The 24953-nt window shown below is 41.4% G+C and overlaps 1 protein-coding gene across 5 annotated transcripts in view; it reads right to left on the bottom strand.

Moving 5' to 3' along the window:
- Nucleotides 1–594: 594 nt before the first annotated feature.
- The window catches only part of LOC116295976 (alpha-L-fucosidase), a 33006-nt gene continuing 8647 nt past the window's right edge, over nucleotides 595–24953 (bottom strand). For all 5 annotated transcript variants that reach the window (XM_089028096.1, XM_089028095.1, XM_089028098.1 and 2 more), the window contains exons 2-9: nucleotides 11131–11496; nucleotides 10054–10160; nucleotides 7638–7768; nucleotides 6175–6308; nucleotides 5509–5606; nucleotides 4261–4393; nucleotides 3200–3370; nucleotides 595–2037 (exon numbers count right to left, since the gene is read on the bottom strand). In XM_089028096.1, coding sequence (XP_088884222.1) covers nucleotides 1797–2037; nucleotides 3200–3370; nucleotides 4261–4393; nucleotides 5509–5606; nucleotides 6175–6308; nucleotides 7638–7768; nucleotides 10054–10160; nucleotides 11131–11477 — 1362 coding nt within the window. In that variant the 5' untranslated portion in view covers nucleotides 11478–11496 and the 3' untranslated portion in view covers nucleotides 595–1796. The remainder of the gene's footprint in view (nucleotides 2038–3199; nucleotides 3371–4260; nucleotides 4394–5508; nucleotides 5607–6174; nucleotides 6309–7637; nucleotides 7769–10053; nucleotides 10161–11130; nucleotides 11497–24953) is intronic.

A 24953-nucleotide genomic window follows, 5' to 3' on the forward strand; every position in this document is an offset into this window, starting at 1 on the left:
CAACTTCAAGTCGCGTAAAAAATGAGCCAGCTTTTCTTTATTCTGTAGATCACTGATCATTTCTTAGTACTCGAGTATTAATGTTTTTCAAAACTGAAATATGCTTGTGATTTATCATAGACGAAGAATGTCTTCGCGTCTGGTTAAGAACTTCAGTCGAATCTATTTAACGAGCTTTTTCCGTGCTCCGTTCAGTAATAAAACACGCAGGGAGTGGCGCAAGCACGAAGGAAGTGTAAGGAGAAGCACTAGGTGAGTGCTTCTCGCACTTTTCGGGAGAGCGAGTAGGAAAAGAGTTTGAAAATCATAAGAGTTGGAAGTAAGGGTTTTTACGCATCCCCAGGCCATTTTTTGCTTTTTCGTGAAATCTAAGAAAACCTTCAACGGTCTCTTGTCTATGTAACTTTAATTATCTTTCCTCAAATGGTATCCAAATACAAAAATTTCGAGCATTACATAGTAACGTAAAAGTGACGACACTGCAAAACTGTGGTGTCAGTTGAACAGAGAAAAATCGTGTATGCGAGATAAGCGTATTTTCCAGAAGAATCTAAAGAATGTACTCCATATCAAAATCCAATCGACAACTCGGTATGCAATTATTTATGTTTATAGACTTTAAAAACAATGTACTTGAGCCTTCATTCATTCAGTACAGTAAATTTCTAGAGCATTCTCATTATTCAAACATTAATTTCCGGAATTCATTCGGACCACCCGACTAGCGCTCGAGAGATAACTGCGGGACACGGGATAACTGCGGGACCAGCATGCGTTGTGCTGATGTAATGTCTTTTCGTGAAGGGAAAAAATAATGACTCGGGCTGTTCCACAGGAGCCCCAAATAGTAAGGGCTAAATCACGATCGTTTAAGGGCTTGAATCCCATAATGCTTTACAACAACTGAATTAAGAACTTGGATGGGCCTTTTAGATAATATTCTCGCCATACACTCAATGGAAGAATCGTTGTTGGGTTCAGAAACATAGAACATAGAAGCTGAGACCGAAATGGCACATGGGAAGTACGTTAATTAGATGCATGCTGTGACCGGCGACCCCAGGCATCATCCACTCTTTTTGATACGCGTTCGGCATTCTAAACCGACTGCATGGATGGCGCAAATGAATAAATTGTCATTTCCCGTGTGCCATTTCGGTCTCAGCTTCTATGTTCTATGTTTCTGAACCCAACAACGATTCTTCAATAAGCCTGAAGCGAGATGACGTTTTACCCCCGTCTCTAGACCATAATCCTTTTCACACTGCTTTTGTTCTTTAATTATGACTATTGTTCCTGTATTCTCTAAGGAATCAAAAATTTTAATATGAAAGAATTTTAAAAACTATTATGGTATAGAGTCGGGGGTAAAACGTCATCTCGGTTCAGGCTTATTGAGTGTATACAACTTGAGTACACCCAGAGAGGTGGTGCAACTCTACTACCAAAATGCTTTTCTAAGTATTTTTATCATATTTTTATATTTTCATTGAAGCTGCAAGACATTTTAAGATTTTAAAAAATTTAGATGGTGTCAACACCATTAACAAAAAATCAAATTAAATTAGACTAACAAAAGCAATTACAAAAAAAATATCAAGACAAATAAAGGGTACATAAAATTCAGGGTACAGATGATGTTACTTACAAAAAAACTGATAAGAATAATGCTAATAATAAAAATATGAGTTATAAAAATTTAGAAAAGAATATTTAATAACGATTGGTTTACGTTAATTTCAGCGTTCACGTACAGCGATGGTATGGACTGACTTCTACTGAATCGATCCGTTGCATCAATTAACGTTTTCTAATTTAAAAGTCCACGCCCATTTAGACTTCAGCTGGTTGATAGGAATAGCAGGAACATCTATCACAATCCCACCCTTGGATCCTTTAGTCCAGGATAATTTCTGGTCATATCCAAGCAGTTTGACAAGCGTGCTGTTCATGACATATGGTGCTCCAAGGCTGAGGCTCCCAGACCCTGGCCAATCCAAAGAAACAGCATATACTACAGTGCCCTTTGAGGTGTACCTGAAAAGATGGTATTCAAACATTTTTAGAATGATTATCAGAATCTTTGATTATGCTAAAGCTTGTCTTCCTGTGTAAAACTAGACTGCGTGGCAGGTGTTCCTGGCTGGGGGCCGTGAGGAAATGGAAAGAGAGGGGGGGAATTGAAGACCTTCCAGCCTACACCATCGTCTGATGAAGACTAGCAGTAGCGGTTCTTCCAATTGCCACAATCGTGAGACAAATGAATAACTATCATCTTTTTTTTTCTTGTTAAATGTGATTTCTCGAGGTCAAAGAACAGATTTGGATAAGTATTTATTTAAAAATAGCCATAATCATCGCCATCATTACGATCCACATCATCATCATCATCATCATTATCCATATCATCATCATCACCATCACCACCATCATTGTCACTGTGCGGCACTCGAACCATGAACACTTCAAGGTTTTTTTAACATTTCTCGAATAATCCAATCAGAAGCCAGATTCTTACAGTCTCTTGGGTTGTGGTTGCCGTTAAAGTTTTTAAAAATTTACAATATAAAGTGTATCAATTATTTCATAACAACTACTTCATCAATGAACGACATTTTTGTTTTATTTCTGTAAATTATTGAAAGTTTGCACTTTGTGTGACAGTCTAGCAGTTCACTAGTTCACAAAGAGTGAGCTAAAAAATAAAACATTTAAAGATTTTCCGCAGTTTGTTGTGATTGCATGGCGCCTAAAGATGTTTGATTCCTTTGTTTCCGCAGAGAGCTGTGATTGGATAGTTATGAAAAAATGTCAAAAAACCTTGAAGTGTTGAGTGTCCGCACTGTAAAGATTATTCTCTATAATCATTATCATCAATACCATAATCGCCGCCGCCGCCGCCACCGCCGCCACCACCACCACCACCACCACCATCGTCATCATTAAAGATTATTCTCTATAATCATTATCATCAATACCATCTTCAAATACTATCATCATCATCATCATCCTTCTTCAGTGCTGTAGCATAAGGAGGAAGTGCCTGGTTTCAGATTTCCATATTTGTGTTTAAAAAAGTTAAAATGTTTGATACATTTTATAATGCTTCTATTTGGGATAACAGAAATGATATCCCTATTCTCCCTTTATCTGTTTAATTTTCTGTTGCTTTCAAATCAGTAATAAAAAATATTCCTACCAGATATTATTAGTTATGGTGTCATTTTGTTTTCTCCATGGTGTAGTTTCATATATAGCTTCTCCATTGATACTCAACCACTGTCCAATTTGTAAAAGCCTTTCCTGGAATATCGGCAGGATTCGACCCTCAGATGATGGACCAATGTTAAGCAGTAGATTACCACCACAACTGAAAAGAGAAACCCTTAATTTTAATCAATTAAAAAATCATCACTGCCATTATTTTTTTGTTGTTGTTGTTGTTTTTTGTTGTTTTTTTTTTTGTTTTTTTGTTTGTTTATTTTTTGTTTTTTTTGTTTTTTTTTTTGTTTTTTGTTTTTTTTTTGTTTTAGATATTCTAGCTATGACAGCATGTGTTCTGTAAAATTTAATAACTGGATTGGCATGCAGAGGTCAATTTGCTTTAAAAAGCATGCAACATTCTCTGTTATGCTTAAGTCCAAAAAGAGTCAAGAACATTGAGACCTAGCTCAATCAAATAAGCACTGGATTTATCATGTTACCCAATGTTTGTCATAAAAAAGGCTGAAAAATCCTGCAAAAATTTATTAATACAGCATGTGTTAACCAAGGAGGGCCAGACAGGTTTTTTCACCCCACCATGTAAACCAGTCCAGCCCACATCACAGATAGCTCAAGCTCTGCTTTTGTGGCAGTTTTACTAAGAGTTTGTAATGTGGATTAATTTTGAAAAAATGAAATAAATGCTACTAACTTTTCTTGTTGTCTTGAGCTGTTTTTTATCCTGGTCTGTGCTAGTCTCCCCCACAGCTGCTTTCAGTGTCATCACGCAATGCTACTCAGGGGAGAAAGCAATGCGTGACAACACTGAAAGCGGCTGTGGGGGAGACTAGATCTGTGCTAATTTCCAACCAAATTGGAGCTTTTTTTAGCCCATGATGGCCTTCTCTCAGCTAACTCTTAGTAAAACCGCCACAAAACAGAGCTTGGGCTACCTGTGCTCAAACAAGTGCCTTTTTGCAAAACTTTAATTTAAGTTTGAGAGCACATGATAATCATGTTTATTTTTATGAAAGAATGCAGTCAAAGATACTTTACCTGACTGTGGATACCAGTTGTGAGACCAGTTCCTCAATAGAATTGATGTCAGCTGCATCAATGTCTCGCCGAAATCCCCAAGACTTTTTGTCAACCTTAAAGCAATTTTCCCATTTATGATTCTGTTTTTTCCCTGAAAACAAATTTATAGACATGGAGGATTAGAGCCTTTAATCAACCTTGTGCTTATATGACTATTACAAAGGAAGGGTGTGAAAGTCACTTCTATTTGCATAACTGAGAATTTAATTTTAATTTTAAAATTAAATCTGTGCAGAATCCTAAGGTCACATCAGCAACCTTCTGTAATTCAAGCCCCAAAGGTGATTATGAGTGGCAAAAATTTTATTTCCTCTTGTACCCCACTCCACTGATAACCTCCTTTTCTGTCCCTTACTCTCCTTAATAGGATGATAATTGCTTCAATGTAAACATTATATATCCATAGCACATTGATACCCAAATTCAAGCCTATATACTAAATTATAAAATAACTGTCTTAAATCTTGTATTCTCATTGGTTGGGAGCGTGTGCTTTATGAGAGCACACAGCATGCTGCGCCCTTTGCATTTAATAAAAGAAATAAAAAACTTGCTTGCTGTGCTCTGTGGAGTTATAAAGCACTTGGGGATTGGCAGAACACTCAATAAGTGTCGAGAAGCATTCCAATACGCGTCATGCTTCTCCTAACACTTCTCCGTGTTCTGCCAATCCCTTCATGCTTTATAACTGCACACAGCCACAGCAGTTTCCTATTTCTTCTGTAAAATTTTAAAAATAAGTTGTTTTTTTTTTATTATTGTCTTCTCCACATCTACTATTGTATTCCTACTGCTACCTACTTGAGCTAACCATTCTTTCCAGTTTTTTAGTTTGGCCAATGAAAAGCTTTACATACGACCCTCTTATTTTGAGATCAAATTAGAATTTAGAATTTTTGATTTTTACGAAGGGATGGAATTGGAGGATACAGGAAAAAACCGTCAGCATCGAGAGAACAATTTACATATCAAAAAATCTCAGCTCACACTGTGCTCCACATGTGGGGATCAAATCATTGACCATTGACCCTATGCACCAAAGCCTTGAATTGATAGGAGGACGACACCTACATAGACCACCTATGCTACTCATAAGTCATCTCCCATAAGTGATCAGTAAACAGCCATAATTGGGATGGCCTAAAAGGATCTGGACTAGCTAGCACGAATGGCAGATACAAGGCAATGATGGAGGCAATACCTTACCTGGATTATATTGATCATAGCAAGTGTACACATCTCCATGGTGACAAGCCACCCCTGATCCCCAGCGGTCATTAACTATGACAGTTTCTTTAACAGGACTGGACAAAAATGAAAATGAATTTATAATACATGCAAAACAAATCACATAACCATTCCCTCAGTTAAAGTGTATGTCAAGGAAATTTTTTTTCCTTCAAAACCACTTATATGTGAATAGTGTAGTAGTATGGTTGCAGTATTTTTGTATGTAAAATTTTCTTTTAGAAGATATAAACATTTGAAATATCAATATGCAAATGACATGACATAAGTTCAAGACTAATTTATTATACAAAAATGCTTGTTGTTCAAAGTACTGTTTTTTTTATTTGCAAATTATCCTTATAACTGAAATATATGGTTGTTTACACTTTTAGGTTATTTCACTTCAGAACACTTGTCGTAAATTACACTGCAAAATGTAACCCATTCTGGAATTTACGTCATCTCATTTGCATATTGATATTTCAAATGTTGATATCTCTGAAAAGAGAGGTCCACATACAAAAATACTGCAACCATACTACTACACTGTCCACATATAAGTGATTTTGAAAATGAAATATTTTCCTTGATACACACTTTAGAAAATATTATAAGAAAATATCTGCAGAAAAAATCTATTACCTGTCATTGTAGAGCCAAGCAATAAATTCCTTACTGGTCCAGTAATCAGCTGATGCACCTTGATCTCCATCTGACCAAACATACTCAGGTTTGTATCTAGTGACTAAATCCATCAATTGGTGGGATAAAATATCCTATAGAAAGTCAAGAATAATTATTAGTCCCTTCTTTGTCTTAAATCATTTTCATATATTTTTCTAAAGAAAGCATAATCATACACTCTCAATGCTTTTTACAAAAGTATTATAAAACAAATAATAAATATAAATAATAATTTTGGTGAGAGCGCTTGCCTCTCACCAATGCAACCCGTGTACAAGTCCCGCTGAGTCTTGGCGTTGTATGTGAGTAGAGTTGCTTGTTGGTTCTCTCCTGTGCTTTCAGGGTTTTCTGGGTTCTCCGGCTTTCCTCCCTCCACAAAAATCAAATTCTAAATTCCAATTGGAATCCAGTGGAAGAAGAGCCACTCTGTGGAATCCACTGTTAATCCCATTATTAATATTATCATTTTTATAAAGAGGAGTACGAAGGAATGGATTTAAGGATCAACTTCAATTGCTCAAAGCAAAAAAAACTTGTGTAAAATGTATGCAAAAGCATTCAAACTGATCATGTAAATATGGGATTTATATACACTGTACCATACTCAAGACACTCAAGAAACATTTAAATCAAAATAAGTATATTTTATTCTAATGCTTTTCTCTGTAACAAGCAACATGTGAGTTGAGCGTTGTATGTTGTAAATATAGAATGTAGTGGTAGTGTGTGTGGAGGGAACCTCACGGAAGAGCCCCCCATGGGGAGTGGTGGTTGTAAAATATATACGTTTTTCTGCTATATTTTTGCTTCTTGCTGCCACATATAATTATTATATTTTAGTCAAACAAAAACAGAAAAATATGCAAAAATTGGGTTACAGTAGCCTGGGAATGAGGGCAAGGGGTAAAACAGCTAGACACGCTGTGATTGGCTAAAACAGATCTTCAATGCTCAGCTAGAAGTATGCATATTTAGGGTACTTTATTAGACAACTTTGCTTTTTTTTTTTTGTTACATACACTTATTTCAATAAAGTTAGTCATCTGAAAAGCTATAAAGGATTATGGGTAAATTCATTTTATATGTTCAACCGCTTGATAACTGTTCATGGAGTTGCGAATCTTTTACCGGTTACAGTCTCACCTCTTCTGAGCATCATCGAGCTGCAGTTTGTATTAAAAAAGCTTTGTATATATATGCTTTTTTGATATGAAAAGTTTCCCATGATGCTCAGTGATCTCAGCTTTCTAGGTTTTTGGTGACTAACTTTATTGAAATAAGCGTATGTGTAATTGTATAAAATTATTGTATCGTAAACCTTTATTGTAAAAAATGTAGAACTGTAATATAAACTCTAGGTGGTGTGAAATATGATTAAATAAAATGAAAAAACTTTAAACTTGTAGCTCTGAATCTGTTACCTGGACATAATATTGAGTTGTGAAGTTATTGGCTTTGTCTAACACATAGAGTGGGTTGAACCATTCATACAGAGAGTGGTATAGACCAACTTTCAGATCTGTTTTGCTCCTGATTGCATCAACCAAGTCACCTATAAAATATACAAAGACAAGAACTTAGTAAACATTTTATGGAAGAGGGGAGCTGGAGTAATGCAGGGGATATGATGGTTATCAAGGCTTTTCAAGGTGGGTCGTCGGTATTTTTAGTCGGTATTTTTAGTAGGCGAACCAATGCGTAGGGGAAACAATCGGATACAATTTTGCGACAGCGTGTCTGTCCTCTGATATAAACACGGTAGCCAGCCAATCAGCACGCTCATTATATGTATTTTCTTGGTATTTATTTATCTTGGTGGTTTATAATAATAATGATGATGATGATCGTTATAATTATCTTTATATTATTTGTATTATTCATAATTATAGCAATAGAAACTTATTCAACAAAGGCAAAGTGAATATTGGGGAATATTTATAGAGACGCAATATTCACTGAACCTAAAATGAATCATTGTTTTAGTATTTTTAACACAAGTGTATTTAATAAATAACAAAGAGAGAGGATTTTTCGATTCAAATTCTTTTATCTCTGCAAGCAGCACAAATGGACAAACAAGCTAGCTCATGTTTCATTCACCTATAGGTGAATACAGTCAATTCAAAAAACGTTGTCGTCGACCAGCTCAAGCCTACGCGACTGGACCGAAAGGAATATGGGTAAAAATCACTGAAGCAGTTAAATATTCGTTCTGAATTAATTGTTCCCGCTAGTAATAAAGATAATAATGGCGAGAAACAATCCATCAAATGCATGTCTTTGGGTTTAGGGAAAGGAAAACAAAGTAGTTATGATTCAGTTCACAATTTCGAAAATATGAAGGCATTAAAAAAACGTCTCCTTCAACACTTCCCGCTCTCCTACGAAGGTTCGTGCTGTAAACCAGGCATAACTAGTCAGATAAAATTATGGAGTCAACTCGGCTTCAATGATTGCTACCCAGAGTTCCTTTCGGTCCAGTCGTGTAGACTTGACCTGGTCGACGACAACATTTTTTGAATTGACTGTATAGCAGCATAATACGTAAATTGTGATATAAATTATTATATTCACCTGTGTGTAAAAATACTAAAAAGATTTATTTTTATTTCATATTTTAAGCTTAATATCTCCTAACTCAGGCTCTGCCATTTATTCATGTATAAATTATATCTATTTCTGACTTTATAGTACACTCAACAAAATTACTCGACTCTGATTGGTCGAGAGGAGTACAATTATAGCGTTGATTGTACTCCGTAGGAGTACCGAATTAAGTCGCTATGGCAACACAGCCAAAACAATGTCAAAACAATTATTTTCTATCATTTTGTACTTTAAAAACATATAATGAAATTTTAAAGCCGTAAGAACTAATTTTTTATGCATTTCAGTTGCGCGATGGACTGAAAATCGGCCGCCAAATAGACAAAGATGAATGGTGTCGCTTCGCATTTTTTACTGAAATTTTGTTGAGTGAACTATAAACAAAAAATCGCCATGTATTTGTATAGGAAATCGCACGATCTCGAGTACAATTTGGAAATTAATAGACACTCTTAATGTTTTGAAAGTTCTTGTAATTGCATGAGCCTTTAGGCGAGTGCAATTACAAGAACTTTCAAAACATTAAGAGTGTCTATTAATTTCCAAATTGTACTCGAGATCGTGCGATTTCCTATACAAATACATGTTTAACAAAAAAAATAGAGCTTACAAGGAAATGGAATACAGAACAGGTCTGTAAAGATCATCATCATATAATAAGCAATAATTATTGGATGAGGTTGCACATGATATTGTAAATTATCAATACTGAGGCTTTGTTATCTGCTGAAGCTGAAGGCTGAGGCAGATAACACAGCGGAGGTCTTGATAATTTATGATATTATGCGATAACCGAATTCAATAATAATTATAACACAGCCTCGGCAATTATTGCTTTATTATACATTTTGTATACTGGAAAAAAATTAACATGAACTTTAAATTATAGAGACAAGAATTATGAACGCCATGATGTCATGTGAAAAATGCAAAATTCTTAATTCAGAAATATTTCAAGAATTCTTCATAAAATATATGAAAATAAGTTAAGGATTCCTTAAATAATTGTTTTTGTACATAATTCTGGAAATAAATACACATAGTGAATAAAAACAAAGCTACCACAGCTTGACCTTGAATGAACTCGACATGATAAATGTATTATCTGTAGGAAAACCTAGTTCACATGATGTCAGGGATTGGCTGAGGGCTCACGACCAATCAGAATTGAGGCATAAGGCCTTTGGTCTTTAAGGAGCTGATCAACATTCATGTTTTGAATATACTCACCAACAAGGTCTCTATGTGCACCATTATCTACAGAATTCCAGTTCCATGATACATTGGATTTCCAATTTGTCCATCCTTCATGATGTTTGGTTGTTAAAACAAAATACCTTCATATAAACATAAACATGGTCATTACATTAATTAATTGTTAATACAACTTATTAGATTTACCAAACCATGGTGAATGAAAAGCCAAACAGGTTTTACCACCAACTTCATAAGGCATTCTGGTAGATTCTATTAGAATTTTTAAAAGTCAACTGATTTTTGTAGAGAATGGAAAAAACTGAGAACCTGGAGAAAAAACCCTTGAAGCACAGAAGAGAGCCAAATAATAAACAACTCTACTCAGACACAACACCAAGCCAAGGAATCCAGCCTGGGTCACCTTCCTGAGAGGCTGTGCATTAGTAGCACACCACCTATGCTTCCCTAAAGTCTATGTTGCTGAAAACTATGAGTCACAAGGCAAGGCACATTTATGGCAAGTAACATAGTTCAGAGAATGAGGCATCCAGGACAAAATGCGAAGCAACAAACATATTTGATCCTACTTTCCTCATTTAGTCTATATTCAGGAAACAAACATTTTGTGGCATAAAAATCATAGGAAAACACTGGTCAGAACATAGATGTGAATAGCAATATAGCTAATTTTCAGGATCCTCCACCATATTGGATTTAGGTATATACGAGACACATGCATAGATTACATTAATATTTTTTTATCAGCCAATCAGATAGCGCATCACTATAATAAGAGCATGAGAACATTATAATCTGATTGGCTTACGCTGTTATCAGTTCAATCTCTGTCTAGTTTACTGTTATCTGATTGGTCAGTTTTATTCCAGTGGTCCAGGTTAGTGTGTCAGCACAGTAATGTCGTACAATGTGTAGTTCCAGAAATTTTTAAGACCCACCTACCCCCAAGGATTCCAATTTTCTTCCATGCATACTCTGTGTTTTTGTACTTTCTCTGTCCCCTTCCACCCCTCAGAAATTCCAAATTCCTCTATGGTGTAGGGAGGTGTGGATAATTTCTGGAACTACACAAATAATGCAAAAATAGCTCACTTGGCTCCAGAGTTTGCAATTAAATCAGCCCACTTCTCTGGTTCATATAATTCTGCTCTGAACATTGGACCAAAATCAGCATACGAAAAACCAGGTCGATAGTTCTTCTTCATAAATTCAATAAATTCAGGTTTGGACTCTCCCTTCCAGTACCACCAAAACCATTCTGAGCCAAAGCCAGGTACAGAGAACACACCCCAGTGGATGAAGATGCCGAACTTTGCTTTATCATACCATGGTGGAAGGGGTCTTTTGTCAAGTGATTCCCAAGTGGGAAGGTACTTGGTGTGGACAAATACAGAGCTCATAAAGGTCACCATCAACGTGAAATAAATCATGGATGCCATAGCTTTGCAACAACAGAGGCTGAAACAGTGAAGAAAAACTCTATTGAATTGAGATCCTTTAAATATAGCAGGCCTGTCGCTAGAGTAGTATAGGGAATGGGGGTTCCAGCGCAATCTCAACACGGGCAAGACCCGTGTCAAAAATCCACCTACGGATAATCCCCACTCCAAGTGTGGTTGGGGGCAACAGCGCAAATATATTAGTCTATATATGGAGTGCGAAGATTGTAAGAGAACTTTTAAGAAAGAAGCGGATTTGAAAAAGCATTTGAAAATGAAGACGAAGTGTATGAGCAGTTATGATTGTGGATGTGGTAAGAAGTTTGAGACTAAGGTTAAATTGTTTTGGCATTGTCAGGACTGTGAGTACGACTACGACGACTTAAAAAGTGCTTGGTATTAGGTATAAAATATTTCCTATTATATAGATGGAATCCCAAAGCAACTTCAGCACGGTGTCAATGCCCGGTAACGGTGAGATTGACGTTAGACAGTTTTGGCGTCAGTCAGAAAGGAAGGTTAAAAGGACTCTCCGAAAAGGTATAGAAGAATTAGGAGCCCTGAAAGCGAGTATAATGGTAGAAGTAAGTTTATCAAAAGATGAGGTAACGACGACAGCAATGCTGCGATCAAAGTCACTGGTTATATTAGAGTCCACGAATCTGGATAGGTCACTCAGCGAAGCCTTAGAAGCAATAATGGAGTCGCTGTCTAACTACACGAAAGAAGGATCAGGTTGGACAGTGGAGGAGGTAGAAGGTATGGAGGTTAGCATGGCAAGGTACGTGCCAATACGAGGAGGAAGTTACGTGCCCCTACCGGTGTGGGTAGAAAGGAAGAAGGCAATCGTTAACGTAAAAAATGATGACAACCGCTGCTTTATGTGGGCAATACGATCCGCACTGTATCCAGCAGAGAAGGATCCCTGTAGGACAAGTAAGTATTCCACAGACGATTTAGAGTGGGATGGTGTGGAATTTCCCATGCAGTTGATAGACATCCCCATATTTGAGGAAACAAACGATTTAGCAATTAACGTTTACGGAGTCAGAGACCAAACGATAGTACCACTAGTGTTGTCAAAGAGTAAAGGAGAACGAATACACCTTTTCTACCACGGCGGACATTATTCGTGGGTTAAACATATTAGCAGACTATTTTACAGACACACCAAACACAAAGGTAAGAAATACTTCTGCGATTGCTGCTTATTATCCTTTACCAGCGTTAAAGCTCTAAAGGATCACGACGAAATATGTCGCGGAGTCGAAGAAGTGGCGCAACGGATCCAGATGCCTACAGATAAGAACCTATCCTACTCAGACCATCAAAAGCAGATGCAGGTGCCTTACGTGATATATGCAGACTTTGAAGCGTTGATAACTAAGGAAGAGCAGAAAAGTGGTGCTACGAATAAGGTGGGATTACACGAGATCTGCTCCTTTGGTTACATAGTAGTCAGATCAGACGGTAAGGCCGACCCCCCTGTAATTTACCGAGGCAAGAACGCAGCTAATGAGTTTCTAGAAGCATTGCGAGAAGAGGAGGAAGAGATAAGAGAACAATTAAGACGCCCAAAGAAGATGGTATTTACCAAAGAGAACCAGGAGGCTTTTACCAAGGCAAAGAAATGCCACATTTGCCAACATACGCTTCTCCAGTTTGGAAGACGGGCCAAGAAAGCGTGGGACGAAGATGGAAAGTATCTAGGAGAAGCTCATTTTAAATGCGGGAAGTATGCTAAGAAAGGTGAGAAGCCGGGAAAGCCCTCCACGCACTGCATTCACTGCCACAAAGCATTTGTTGAGGATTTCTATGTGGATAAGGTTAGGGATCACTGCCACATCACGGGTAAATACAGAGGAGCGGCTCATTGGAAATGCAATATAAACTTCAAAGTAAATCCAGATATGGAGATTCCGGTGTTCTTTCACAACCTCCGCGGTTACGACTCCCATTTGCTACTACAAGGAACAGACGGCTCCGACGTCAAATGCATACCCAACAACAAAGAGCGCTACATGTCCGTAACTGTGGGTAAGCTAAAGTTCTTAGATTCGCAGCAGTTTATGGCGGACTCCTTAGCAAACCTCGTAAAGTATAACACCAACTTTCCCATTTCCAGTCAATACGGCGCGGAAAGGAAAGGAGTCTACCCATACGAATACATGGACTCCTGGGATCGATTCAAAGAACCCCTACCACCCAAAGATCGCTTCTACAGCACCCTAAACGAGTCTGGTATAAAGGATGAGGAGTACCAGCATGCGTTAGACGTGTGGGAAAAGTACTCCTGTGAGAACATGGGTGACTACCACGACATCTACCTAAGGTCTGACGTAGTGCTGCTTGCAGATGTTTTCCAAAGCTTCAGAAAGATGGCTATGGAATATTACGGATTGGATCCCGCTAATTTCTACACGGCTCCTGGGCTCAGCTGGAGTGCTTTGTTAAAGAAGACAAATGCGCAGTTGGATCTCCTAACGGAGTACGACATGTATCGGTTTATGGAAGACGGTATTCGTGGCGGCGTATGCGGGCCCAGCCGACGTTACGCCCGCGCAAACAACCCCTTAGTAGAGCACGACCCAGAGAAACCAACCACATACATTTACTACCTGGATGCGAATAACCTTTATGGTTGGGCAATGTCACAGTACCTACCTGTGAGAGACTTCGAATGGGATCCAGTGAAGCCGATAGACTTCTACATGCAGGTAGGAAAGGAGGAAGACAAGGGTTACGTCTTAGAAGTGGATCTGGAGTACCCAGAGCGCCTGCACGACGAACACAATGAGTTCCCCTTAGCACCAGAAGCGATAGAGATACCATTTAAGCAGCTAAGTCCGCTGCAAAAGCAAATGTGCCCTGGTTACAAACCGTACAGGAAACTAACTATGAACCTGATGGATAAGAAGAAGTATGTGGTACATTACCGCAACCTGCAGTTCTACGTGCGACACGGAATGCGCGTAGAGAAGATCCACAGAGTCCTAAAATTCACGCAGGAACCCTGGATGCGCCCCTACATTGACTTTAACACGCAAAAGCGTACCGCAGCGAAAAATGACTTCGAGAAAAACCTCTTCAAACTGATGAACAACAGCGTGTTCGGAAAGACAATGGAGAACATCCGCAAGCGCGTAAGCGTAAAAATAGTCAGCACCAAAGAGGAAGCAGAAGCATACGTGTCACAGCCAGGCTTCGTTAGATACGTAGAAATGCTGAACTTCTACGTGATTCATATGAAAAGGGCAAACCTCTTACTAAACAAGCCCGTTTACACAGGCTTTACGGTGCTGGATCTATCGAAGCTGCTTATGTACGAGTTCTACTACGATAAGCTTAAGCCAAAGTACGGAGACCGCTGTCGCCTCCTGTACACAGACACCGACTCCCTAATTCTAGAAGTGCAAACGGAAGACGTTTACAAAGACTGCCTCCCCGATATAGACGAGTACGACACCAGCGGTTACCCGAAGGAGCACTTCCTTTACTCTGCGAAGAATAAGAAGGTAATTGGGAAGATGAAAGACGAAATGTTAGGAAAACCCATAGTAGAGTACGTGGGTCTGAAACCAAAGATGTACAGCGTGCTAAAGTTAGACGGCGTAGAAAAGAAAGCTAAAGGCGTAAAAAAGTATGTGGTTAAGAAGGACATTACGCACGAGTCCTACCTCAACGTATTACGAACACGCAAGGAACAGCGGCATAAGATGAACAGCCTGCGCAGCTATGGTCATCAGATACATAACGTCACGCAGGAGAAGGTGTCACTGTCTGCATTTGACGGTAAGCGATGGATGTGTGATGACGGAGTGCATACGATAGCATTCGGACATCACACGATAAGCAGTTCTTCTTTGACGAACCCACGCGTGGGACCATCATGAAGATAATACAAGATGGGCTGACCCTTCTTAGCTATCGCACTTCGGATCTGGTAAGTTTCCAAAGACCAATTAGGATCCGTAGCTCTTTTGGATCCTCCTTCTAATTCACCCGGCTCATAGAGATATCGAACCGTGACATTACCTAATTTCTTTTCATGGGGGAAGACCGCCCTCGAACTTCTGATGAAGGACTTGTGTTCCACGTGTTTCTTTTTTATGGCATCCTTGGGTTTTATTCCCGTAGCCCTGGCCGCCTCGTTGTTCAAAGCCACGATGACCTGGGGGAGCCTCTGAGTCCATTCCCTGTTGCGTTTGGAGGGATCTTCCAGCTCTTTCCAATACTGGTATCCAAAGAGACGCTCGGCCAAGGTTTTATTAAATCTTTCAACAATGCTCTGACCCCTGTGGTACTCAGCTTCGGCTCTTCTAATTTTAGTGCTGTGGTCTTTCAGGGTCTTGGTAACCACGCCCATGAACTCCGTTCCCGCATCCACTTGCAGCAGCTTAGGCCATTTCATAACGCGCTTATAAATCCTACCTAGGGCTTCTGCGACTTCCCCAGAATCCTTGCTGGTTATGGGTTCGGCGTCCTTATATCTGCTTGCGATATCAACTACGGTCAAAGCGTACCTATAGGTCTTTCTTCTCACCTTGTCGTGCGGCAAGAAAAGCAAATCCGCCTGATGAACTTCATTGGGGGTATTTACGGTGAAGCTGGGCCTGGGAATGTACTTAGGCACGGGAAGATAAACCTGCCAGAGGGTTTGTTTTTTCAACCAGTTCTTAGCTGTTTCGTCTGATACCCTGGCCGCGGTCGCGAGTTTCTTGATAGCCGACGCTCCTCTCCAATAGCCTTCCGGCCCATAGTAAATCCTTTTGAGTTTGTCCTCTACGCGGCTCATTATATGATTTCCAAAACAAGATTGATATTGCGTCCATTGAAATCCACCGTCTTTCCGTCCACTTTAATGGTGATGTTTATGCTTTCTACCAAATGAGATAAGTCATAGCTTAAAGAAATGGGAGTGTATTCTACTGGGTCAAATGGATTACCTTTGGGCAGAAACTTGGACATAAGAGAAGACTTTTCTCCATTGTTGTAACTATGAACCAAGTCGCAATAGACTTCGTAAGAGGATGCGACTTTCCATTTTACGTCAAGTTGACCATTGATCGTGGTACTAGTAAGGCCCAGGAGTTCTACCAATGGACTGCCCTTTAAATTAGCGCTTCCACTATTTTTCTTGAATTTCATTTCATGGGGTAATCCTGTGGTAAGAGTATATCCATGCTTTGCTAGCTCCTTAGCCAGTGTTATGGGGGTGTAATGGGAATCTGGTATTTTTGGTTTGGCGGCATTGTCAACGACAAAGCCATCAATTAAATTATACCAAGAATTGTACAAAGAGCAACTAACCAACCGAACCCTTTCCGCGCGGATGGGAGGATTCAAATAAGTAGTAAAGTTATTCTTGTCGCTTTCCAAAAAGACGATCATTATATTAGATACGCCAAAGCCACGCCTCCCGCCAGCCCTGCGACTCCTACAAAGACCAATTCATTGTCTTTTTGTTTCTTAGAAGGCCGGTAGTAATTCTTGAACTGAGGCTTTTTCATTCTAAAGTCGGGGTGTGCTTGCGCATAAAGTTTGAAGGCGTAGTCTGTGTTTTCGAAGTTCTTATCCGCCTGCATTTTGTCTTGGTAGTTCTTGTCCAACCAATCCCTGTAAGCTTGTCTTTTTTCATTCCAAGCTGCAACGTCCCGCTGATATTTCTCCAGCGCTAAGTCGTGTCTCTTTCTTTCGGCGGCACCGCTTTTGTCGCCTCTAACTAATCTATCCAAATACTGACCGCCATAATTAGCTCCAGTGAATGCTAAAGCTGCAATAACTCCACCTGCGACTAGGCTAACCATTTATACATTAGGTAGGTACTTTTCCTTCCGTAGGTAATCCTTTACCATGATAGCCCCGCCTACGGCAGCGGTCATCTTAGCGAAATTAGCGAAGCTCTTGCTTGGGTCTTCAGTAAAGTCTTCTTTGAGCACTTTCTTACCTACCCAACCAATACCCGCAACGATGGAAGTAATAATAGCTGCTTCTTCAACAGTTTTCAACAACGCGGTCGACATTATATTACAAAGCGAGAAGGAAAATCTAGGTCGCCACGGGTGATAAATCTACTCCATTTCAGGGATCTTACTTTTTCTAACCTCCACAGGTGCGTGATATGTTGGCGGCACATGTACGGCCTCCCACTTTACTTTTGGCTTCGTAGCCCGCCATTGTAAGTAAAGGCTGCCTGCTGCTATAGCAACTCCTAACGCGCCAATGACGTACCCAGGATTAATGAAGGATTCCTCTTCCTCCACCTTTTCTTCTTTCTTTGCTTTGTTCTTTTTATTCATCTCCGCGAGCTTCTTTCCCGCGGCAACTCTGCCTGCAGATTTAGGCTTGGTAATCTTCTGCTCCTCCTGAGGTTGTTCTTCGGTGCCACTCATCTTATATTAAGGGACTTGAAGGACTTGACAAGTAACTTGATGACGACTTGACAATGACTTGACAACGACTTGACTAAGTACTTGACTAAGTACTTGAGAATGACTTGACAACGACTTGACTAAGTACTTGAGGTGACTTGACAACGACTTGACTAAGTACTTGAGGTGACTTGATCATCAGCAAGTGCCGCCTGGAAGACCTTTTCGACTTCTCTGTCCTTCTTGAAGTCCTTCCAAGATGTTCCTAAGGAACCTAGTACCTCCTTCAAGTCGACATGCTGAGCTACGTGCAAAGCCGCAGAGGCGACTGCCATTAACTTACCGCACTTCAAAGACAACCACCCACAGGTTATCTTAAGTTCTTGGGATATGACATAGTCATCTCTTATGTCCTTCTGTAGTTGCTCCACGTCGTCTATGGGCAGTGCAAGTCCAAGCAATTTAGTGGCAAGTCGGATAGCGGAGTCTGCTACGGCGTCCGTGGTCTTACTTGCGAGGGCGGCCTCGTACCTCTTATGGAACTTCTTAACCTCCTCTTCTGACAACTTGTTAACTTGCTCATGGGTAAGTTCCTTGCCTATCATTTCTTTGCACTTCCCAGATGACACAAGGATGTTAAGTTGTTCCTTAAGGTTACTTTCATCTAACTGCGTGGGGACTTCATCTAAGAGCTGCTCAATGTCCATATACATTAGGAATCATAGATTCCAACCTCGTACGGAAACCTCAAAGAGAAGATCATTTTGGAATGTTGATGTGTCTTTAAATGCCGCATGTATTCGTGTAACTGTTCCTTGGATATCTCGCCGCCGTAGTCGCTTAAGATGGTTTCCAGGTCAGACTTACTTGGAGTATAGAATACTACGAGAGAGCCTATGTTTTCCCTAAAGGGCTTAGAGACACTGGTAAGCTGCTGCGAGAGCAACCAAACGCTGATATTGTCGTGTCTGCCGCTGAAAGCAAGCTTCACCAATTCGGAGGTGCGCTTTTTTACGTCATCCCCACAGGCAATGTCATCCAATATGAATAAAGTCTGTGTATCTTTAGGGAATTGCTTGTGCCAGAACTTCAAATGGCTGGATAACTCGTTAGGGTCTAAAATATCTACAAAGAAGTCGTCATCTTTCACTCCTATGCCTTCCCAGGTGCGGTTGTTCACGTAGGTGGGGCAAAGCAGCACGATGTAGTCGAAGCGGTATCTAAAGGATCCTAATAGCTGCTCTACCACGAACTGGGTCTTTCCACAGCCGGTGGGTCCTACTATCAGAGCGTTACAAGGCATGTGATCTGGGTTCATATATAGATGGAACCAGTGGAAGCAGTAAGAAGGATTACCGCCGACGCAAAGGATAAAAGAGACACCATAGAAATGCAAAGGGAAGAGATAGACCGGTTAAAAGAGCGCGTGCAGGAATTGTACGACGAAATGTGTAGTCTGAAGCGCGCGGAACGGTTTGGCGCGCTTTTGACAATGGCGGGCTGGGCTAAGGAGTCCATTAAGGACTTCATTCGATATCCCCCATAGATATATGGACTGCATTACGTGCGAACTACCTGCTGACTGCATCATCGTTACCCCTCCGACGCCTCGTAAGAAACACAGCTGCTGTCACTGTAATAAGGTATTCTCTGAAGAAGACTTCATTGGACATTGGTGTCCCGCGGATACTAAAGCACGAAGGACTTTAGACGACGTTCGAGAAGAGTAAGAGGTCGCAAAGAAGATCTTACTAAGCCCCAGCAAGAGGAATTAGCATAGGTCCTTCTTTTTTATTGTTATTTTGTTAAATGCTGCAAAGAGGTCTCAAGTAAGGGTCTATCTTTTATCGTTATTTTGTTAAATCACCACGATCGAAGAATGGTTAACATGATTATCTTTTTGCTGGTTTCGACAATGAGAAAGAATGATACCTCATCTTTTAATGGGGGCTTAACAAAATAACAAGAAATAATAGACCTATCCTAAAACCCTCTTACAGGGTTTAACAATTTAACAATAAAAAATAAGGTATATATAATGAAGTGCGTGCAATGTGATAGAGCTTTTAGTAGCAAGCAGCGACTGCAATACCATCTTTCCAAGAAAGTCTGCCAAAAGACCATCAGCACTGTTTGCGGTGACTGCGGTAAGGAACTGTCCACTGTACAGGCCCTACGATATCACCGCGAGCATAGAGTCTGCCTTAAAGGCCATTGCCGCCGATGCGATGAACCCCTCTTCGAAGAAAACTGGCATAAGTACCGCTGCCGTCGCTATGACCTCACAGATGTGGTCTGCGAGACCCACGGCGATTTAGCAGAGCGATGTTGCCCCCTTGAAACCAGCCGGGCTTTAGTGCTGCGTAAAAAAGAAATAGACCAAGATTTCGTATGCTTTGACGACTACGAAGGAGTAAAATGGGAGAATCGAGAGCACTGGGACGGCATCTGCGATAAATGTGGTTGTCAGCGCAGCGGTCAACATATTTGGTGTTGCCTGTATGACGGTCCCAAGCCTTTAGACCATTACCTTGCAATACGAAAGGCTTGGAAAAATGAGAAAGATATATGATCCTTCAAATCGCAGCGTTCGCAGGAGGAGCCTTGATTACGATATCGATCGATTTCATGTCAGAAAAAATGAGGTCCGACGTAGCAGACCAATACCTAGAAGCCCATAAGGACGACTAATCACACAATGGATTAGCCTCCGCCTTTCTTTCAACGTCGAACTTCCATCGACCGTTGACTTTACCATAGCTACGTATGTGAGTGTACTCTTCGCCTTGCAGTACGTACCGTACGCAGTCAGGAGCCCATAAACTGTACTCTTGGCTGCCGTCTTCGAGGACCAACCTTAAACGGTTAATGTCCTCGAAGACGACGTAATTTTTTATTTTGTATGAAATGCCTTGTATTAATTCGCGCCAGTGAGTTTGTTCAACTATCATTATATTTATGAAATATCTTTCGGTGCGTTTGTAGCGTCTCCTGTGACTTGAAAGCCTTAACGCAGCCAGGACAAGGTATGCGAATGCCGTCGACGTAACGGTCGATTTCCCTGCAGATCAGATCGTAATCGTTGCAAACCATCGTAAGATAACCATTCATTTCATATTGCGTCAATACCGCTTTTTGTTTGTCGGACAATACGCCGTTACCCTTTGGCGTCTTCAGCTCCAGACATAACCCATTGTATTTTTTATGGGAGTTAAGAATTAGGATGTCGGGTTGACCTGCCTGGTAGCCCTTTTGCCAGCACGTTATCCTTTTACTGGTGGTATCTTGCAATTCCCCGAGTCCAGGTGCTAATAACAGCGTAGGGTGAAACCGGCGTATGTAATCGATGACCTTCTTATGTAAGTCAAACTCATTCTCGATCTTGAAGACCAACTTATTTGGACCATCCAACGAGTACTTTCCCGTCTTCCTTAACGTAGGTAGGACATCCTCGAAGACCCAATCTTGAAATGCCTCTGCTGTCGGTAGCTTGGAGCTAAATATTAACTGATACAAACCAGATTCCGTCACGTACAGGGATTGTGGGTGTGAACCAGAAGGGAGGCGATTCACCTCTATTCTAAATTCACTAAGCCTCTTCTTATGCTTATCCCGCACGTGGACTTTAATAGCATCTTTGGTGTCTGCGTAACCTAATGCCTTTGCTACCTCTTTCGCCTTAAAGTACAGCTTGTCGCTTTGCACTAGGCATTGCAGTTTAGTTTCGTTGTTTTCGAATACGCGGAGCATATTATACGTAAGGGATATTTTTATCCTTTCTTGGATGAGGGAGCGCAGCGCATTAATATACAACGCTCTTTAGCTGATTCATTTCTACGCTCAGTTGCGCGTCTGAGACTACGAAAATGTATGCGTTTATCTTATCGCCGTCACCCGCGGAGGCATTCTTGGTGCGTTTGATCTCCAAAGTGATGCCATCCTGCGTATTTACTAAACGTAAACCCTGGCCATGTAGGTCTTCGTCGTTGATGGTGCGCATGTCAATCCACAGCGCATACTTATCCTTAAAGAATTCCTCGGGGCTAATTTGGTCGCCAAACTTGCGCTTTGCCTCCCTGTACACGTCTGCGGGCTTTATCCCCTGGGAGTAAACCTTGTTTGGGACTCCGTTAATATTCACGCCGACGTTAGTAATGTTGGGGTTGTGAAAGGCTTCGGAGTCGCGCTTACCGGCCTCGTAGGGTTTAGCAAACACCAACATTAACCCCGTGAGACTTCTTCGGGGGAGGTTAATGCTTTGGTTGATAACCTCATCCGTCTTATCCAGGAAGCTAAATGTCTTATACATCACTACGTGGTCGTATAAGAATGCCTTTCCGGAGCTGTATTCCATGCCAGCGCTACGGGCCAGCTCTTCGCTGTACACGGTCTCGTACTGCAGCTCTAAGTTGGTGATAGAAAAGGGATCCACAGCTCCACTGATTGCGCTGTCCATTCCTCCTATGACGTTCGTAGTGTCCGCCAGGGTTACTTCAAACTGCAACTCGGATAACTGCCTGGGGTAGTACACGCCATGGTTCGTAATTACTTCGAAATCCAAGGGGATAACGTACTTGCTACCATAGGCGGTCTTTACCCTCGTTGCGTCTGCTACTGCGGTTGCTCCACTGGAGTCCGTAGGCGCGGGGTTAGTACCGCTGCGAAGCTTACGAAGAATAACGCTTCCAATTCCCTGCTCTATCTTTTGTGCACGGTCAAAGGCTGTTAGCCACAGGTCCTTATACGTGGCATACAAATCGTACCTATTCAAATCCAAGAGGGATTCCCCTGCGAACTTGATTCTCATCTTAGAGACGAGGCTCCTACCCACATTATTGACGGTATAGCGCTTGTCCTTGGTGCTTGGCTGCACCGCTAGGTCGAACCTTAAAGCCAGGGTACCAGGAACTAAGACTAGGTTATCCGTTAGGCGGGGTACGCCTACGTACAGGGTTTCCCCTGGCTTTGCGCTAGAAGGTGTGAATGTAACCCGGTGAAAGGTGCGTTCTGCTTTCAGTCCGCCGACCTGCTTAGGTAATATGTTGGGGTTTAACTTTGAGCTTATCATATATAATGGAAGTAAAAGGAACGGATTTTGATCCCCTTACCGAAGAAGGTCAAGTCGATATTAACGACGAAGAATACGAGTCTTTGCTTCCTGATAACAACGTAGACTCCCGAGGCCTCTTCGACAAGCTAACACGCAAGTATGGCAGCAGGGCCCGCGATGCTATGCGTTCCTTAAGAGATAAATTCAAGTCTAAGAACCCCCACACACCCATTCCGGAGTACTTACAAATGGAATCCCTTGGCGTGCGGTCGGACTTAACAGCGGACCTCCTCAATGACCTAAGAGAGCGATACCCAAACATAAACCTGGCTACTTTGGACTTCCAAATAGGAGACAAAGGGCAGGTTCAAGTTAGAGAATCGGGTAGGGAAAAATGGCGCAACCTGTATCAAAGGAGAAATACCAGCCTGCTTAACAACCAGCTTCCCAAAGGAGTCACGGAGGCGCTTGGAGAGCCCAACTTGACCACGCAGCGTGACTTGGCTAGGGAGGAAATGCAACAGTCTTTCGATAGGTTCCTCGTTAATGCAGTTAGATTACCGACCTTTGCAGGCGGCTATGGAACGCACGAAGAATTAAGAGCGCAAATAGGAACGCTAAGCGAAACGCTCCAAGCTAAGACAGAGGAAGTCGCTGCGCTAAACGCTCGAAAAGAGGAATTGGAAGCCAAGATAAGCGAATACCGTGCCTTACCAGTAGACGCCATAAAGAAATCCGTCAACGCATATAATTTAGCGGAAGCACACCGAGAATTGGCCGACGTTAATACCCAAAAGGAGGCAGCTAACAACGACTTGCAGCGAATCACCAGGGAGCGCAAGGACCTCTTAAAGGCAAGCGAGGATTTGACGGCGCTTAGAACATCTTTTCAGCAACTAGAGCTGGAAAACGACGTCCTTAAGGAAAGATTTAGGGAAATGGAAAACGAAGTCATGAGGGCAAACAGGGCTACTCTTGAAAGTCGTGCCGCCGAAGTTGCCGATTTTCGACAGCGAATATCTAAGTTGTTAGATGAAAAAACCGCTGCCGTAAAGGACTTTCAGAATGCCTTTAGCCGCTTGGCTGGTAAGGATGAGCAGCTAATACAAATAGGAAATGAATTAGTGGAGAGTCACGCCAGGGAAAGGCGCATCATAGCACAAATGGCTGAAAAGGATCTGGAAATAAGACAACTTCAGGAGACCGTCGAAGACCTGCAGGGCCAATTAGAACGGCAGCAGGAAGCAGCTGTGGACCAAACTCGCTCCGAAGAGGAAAGGGAGGCAGCACGAAGGGAAGTAGGAGCCCTTCAGGAAAGACTGGCGGAATTACAAACGCAAATAGAAGGTAAGGAAAGGGAGCTGGGGCTTACCACCAAGGAAAAGGTAAAAAGAGCTCTGGTGAAGTATGGTATTCCGCTGGCATTTGCGGTTGCTATTAGCACCGTAGTAGGAGTTATCCTATCCACGCTTAAGGCTACGGGCGCGGGCGTAAAGAAATTAGGCAATGGGCTGACGGACTTGGGAAAAAAGATGGCAGCCGGCTTGCCTGGGCTGCTGGGTTCGGTTGTTTCCTTGGCACTTAGGGCCGGCGGAGAACTGTTAAAGTTCGTGGGGAATAACATTTGGATATTAGTCGTCGCTATTGGGGTGGTCCTCCTGAAGAAGATGAAGGCTTAATCTTCTCATCGGACGGTGTCCTGCTTTGAGGATAATGAAAGACGGTATTAGCACCACCCTGGTAATTTGGAACCAGCGGCAACACACTCATGGTAGAAATGGGCTTATGACTCCAGGCTGCATTAGCGGGCCTGCGACCTATGCGATTTATCCCAAACTTGCCGTCATCAGAAGTGACTTGCAACTTAGCATATTTACAATTGGCTAGCATATGAAAAGTCACTGGCGTTAGGTCTTCAGTGGATCCAGTGTAGGGCTCCATCGAAAAATGGGTAACTTTCCTGGTGTTCGTTGAAGTTCGATAAGGAAGCAGGGGCTTATCATTCTCATCGATAAGCCTAAACCCCACATTCGCATGCGTATTTGCATTAATGCT

Source organism: Actinia tenebrosa, unplaced genomic scaffold, assembly GCF_029948245.1.
Source record: "Actinia tenebrosa isolate PJP-AT-01 unplaced genomic scaffold, QUT_ActTen_1.0 PGA_scaffold12__29_contigs__length_12842862, whole genome shotgun sequence".
Classification (NCBI taxonomy): domain Eukaryota; kingdom Metazoa; phylum Cnidaria; class Anthozoa; order Actiniaria; family Actiniidae; genus Actinia; species Actinia tenebrosa.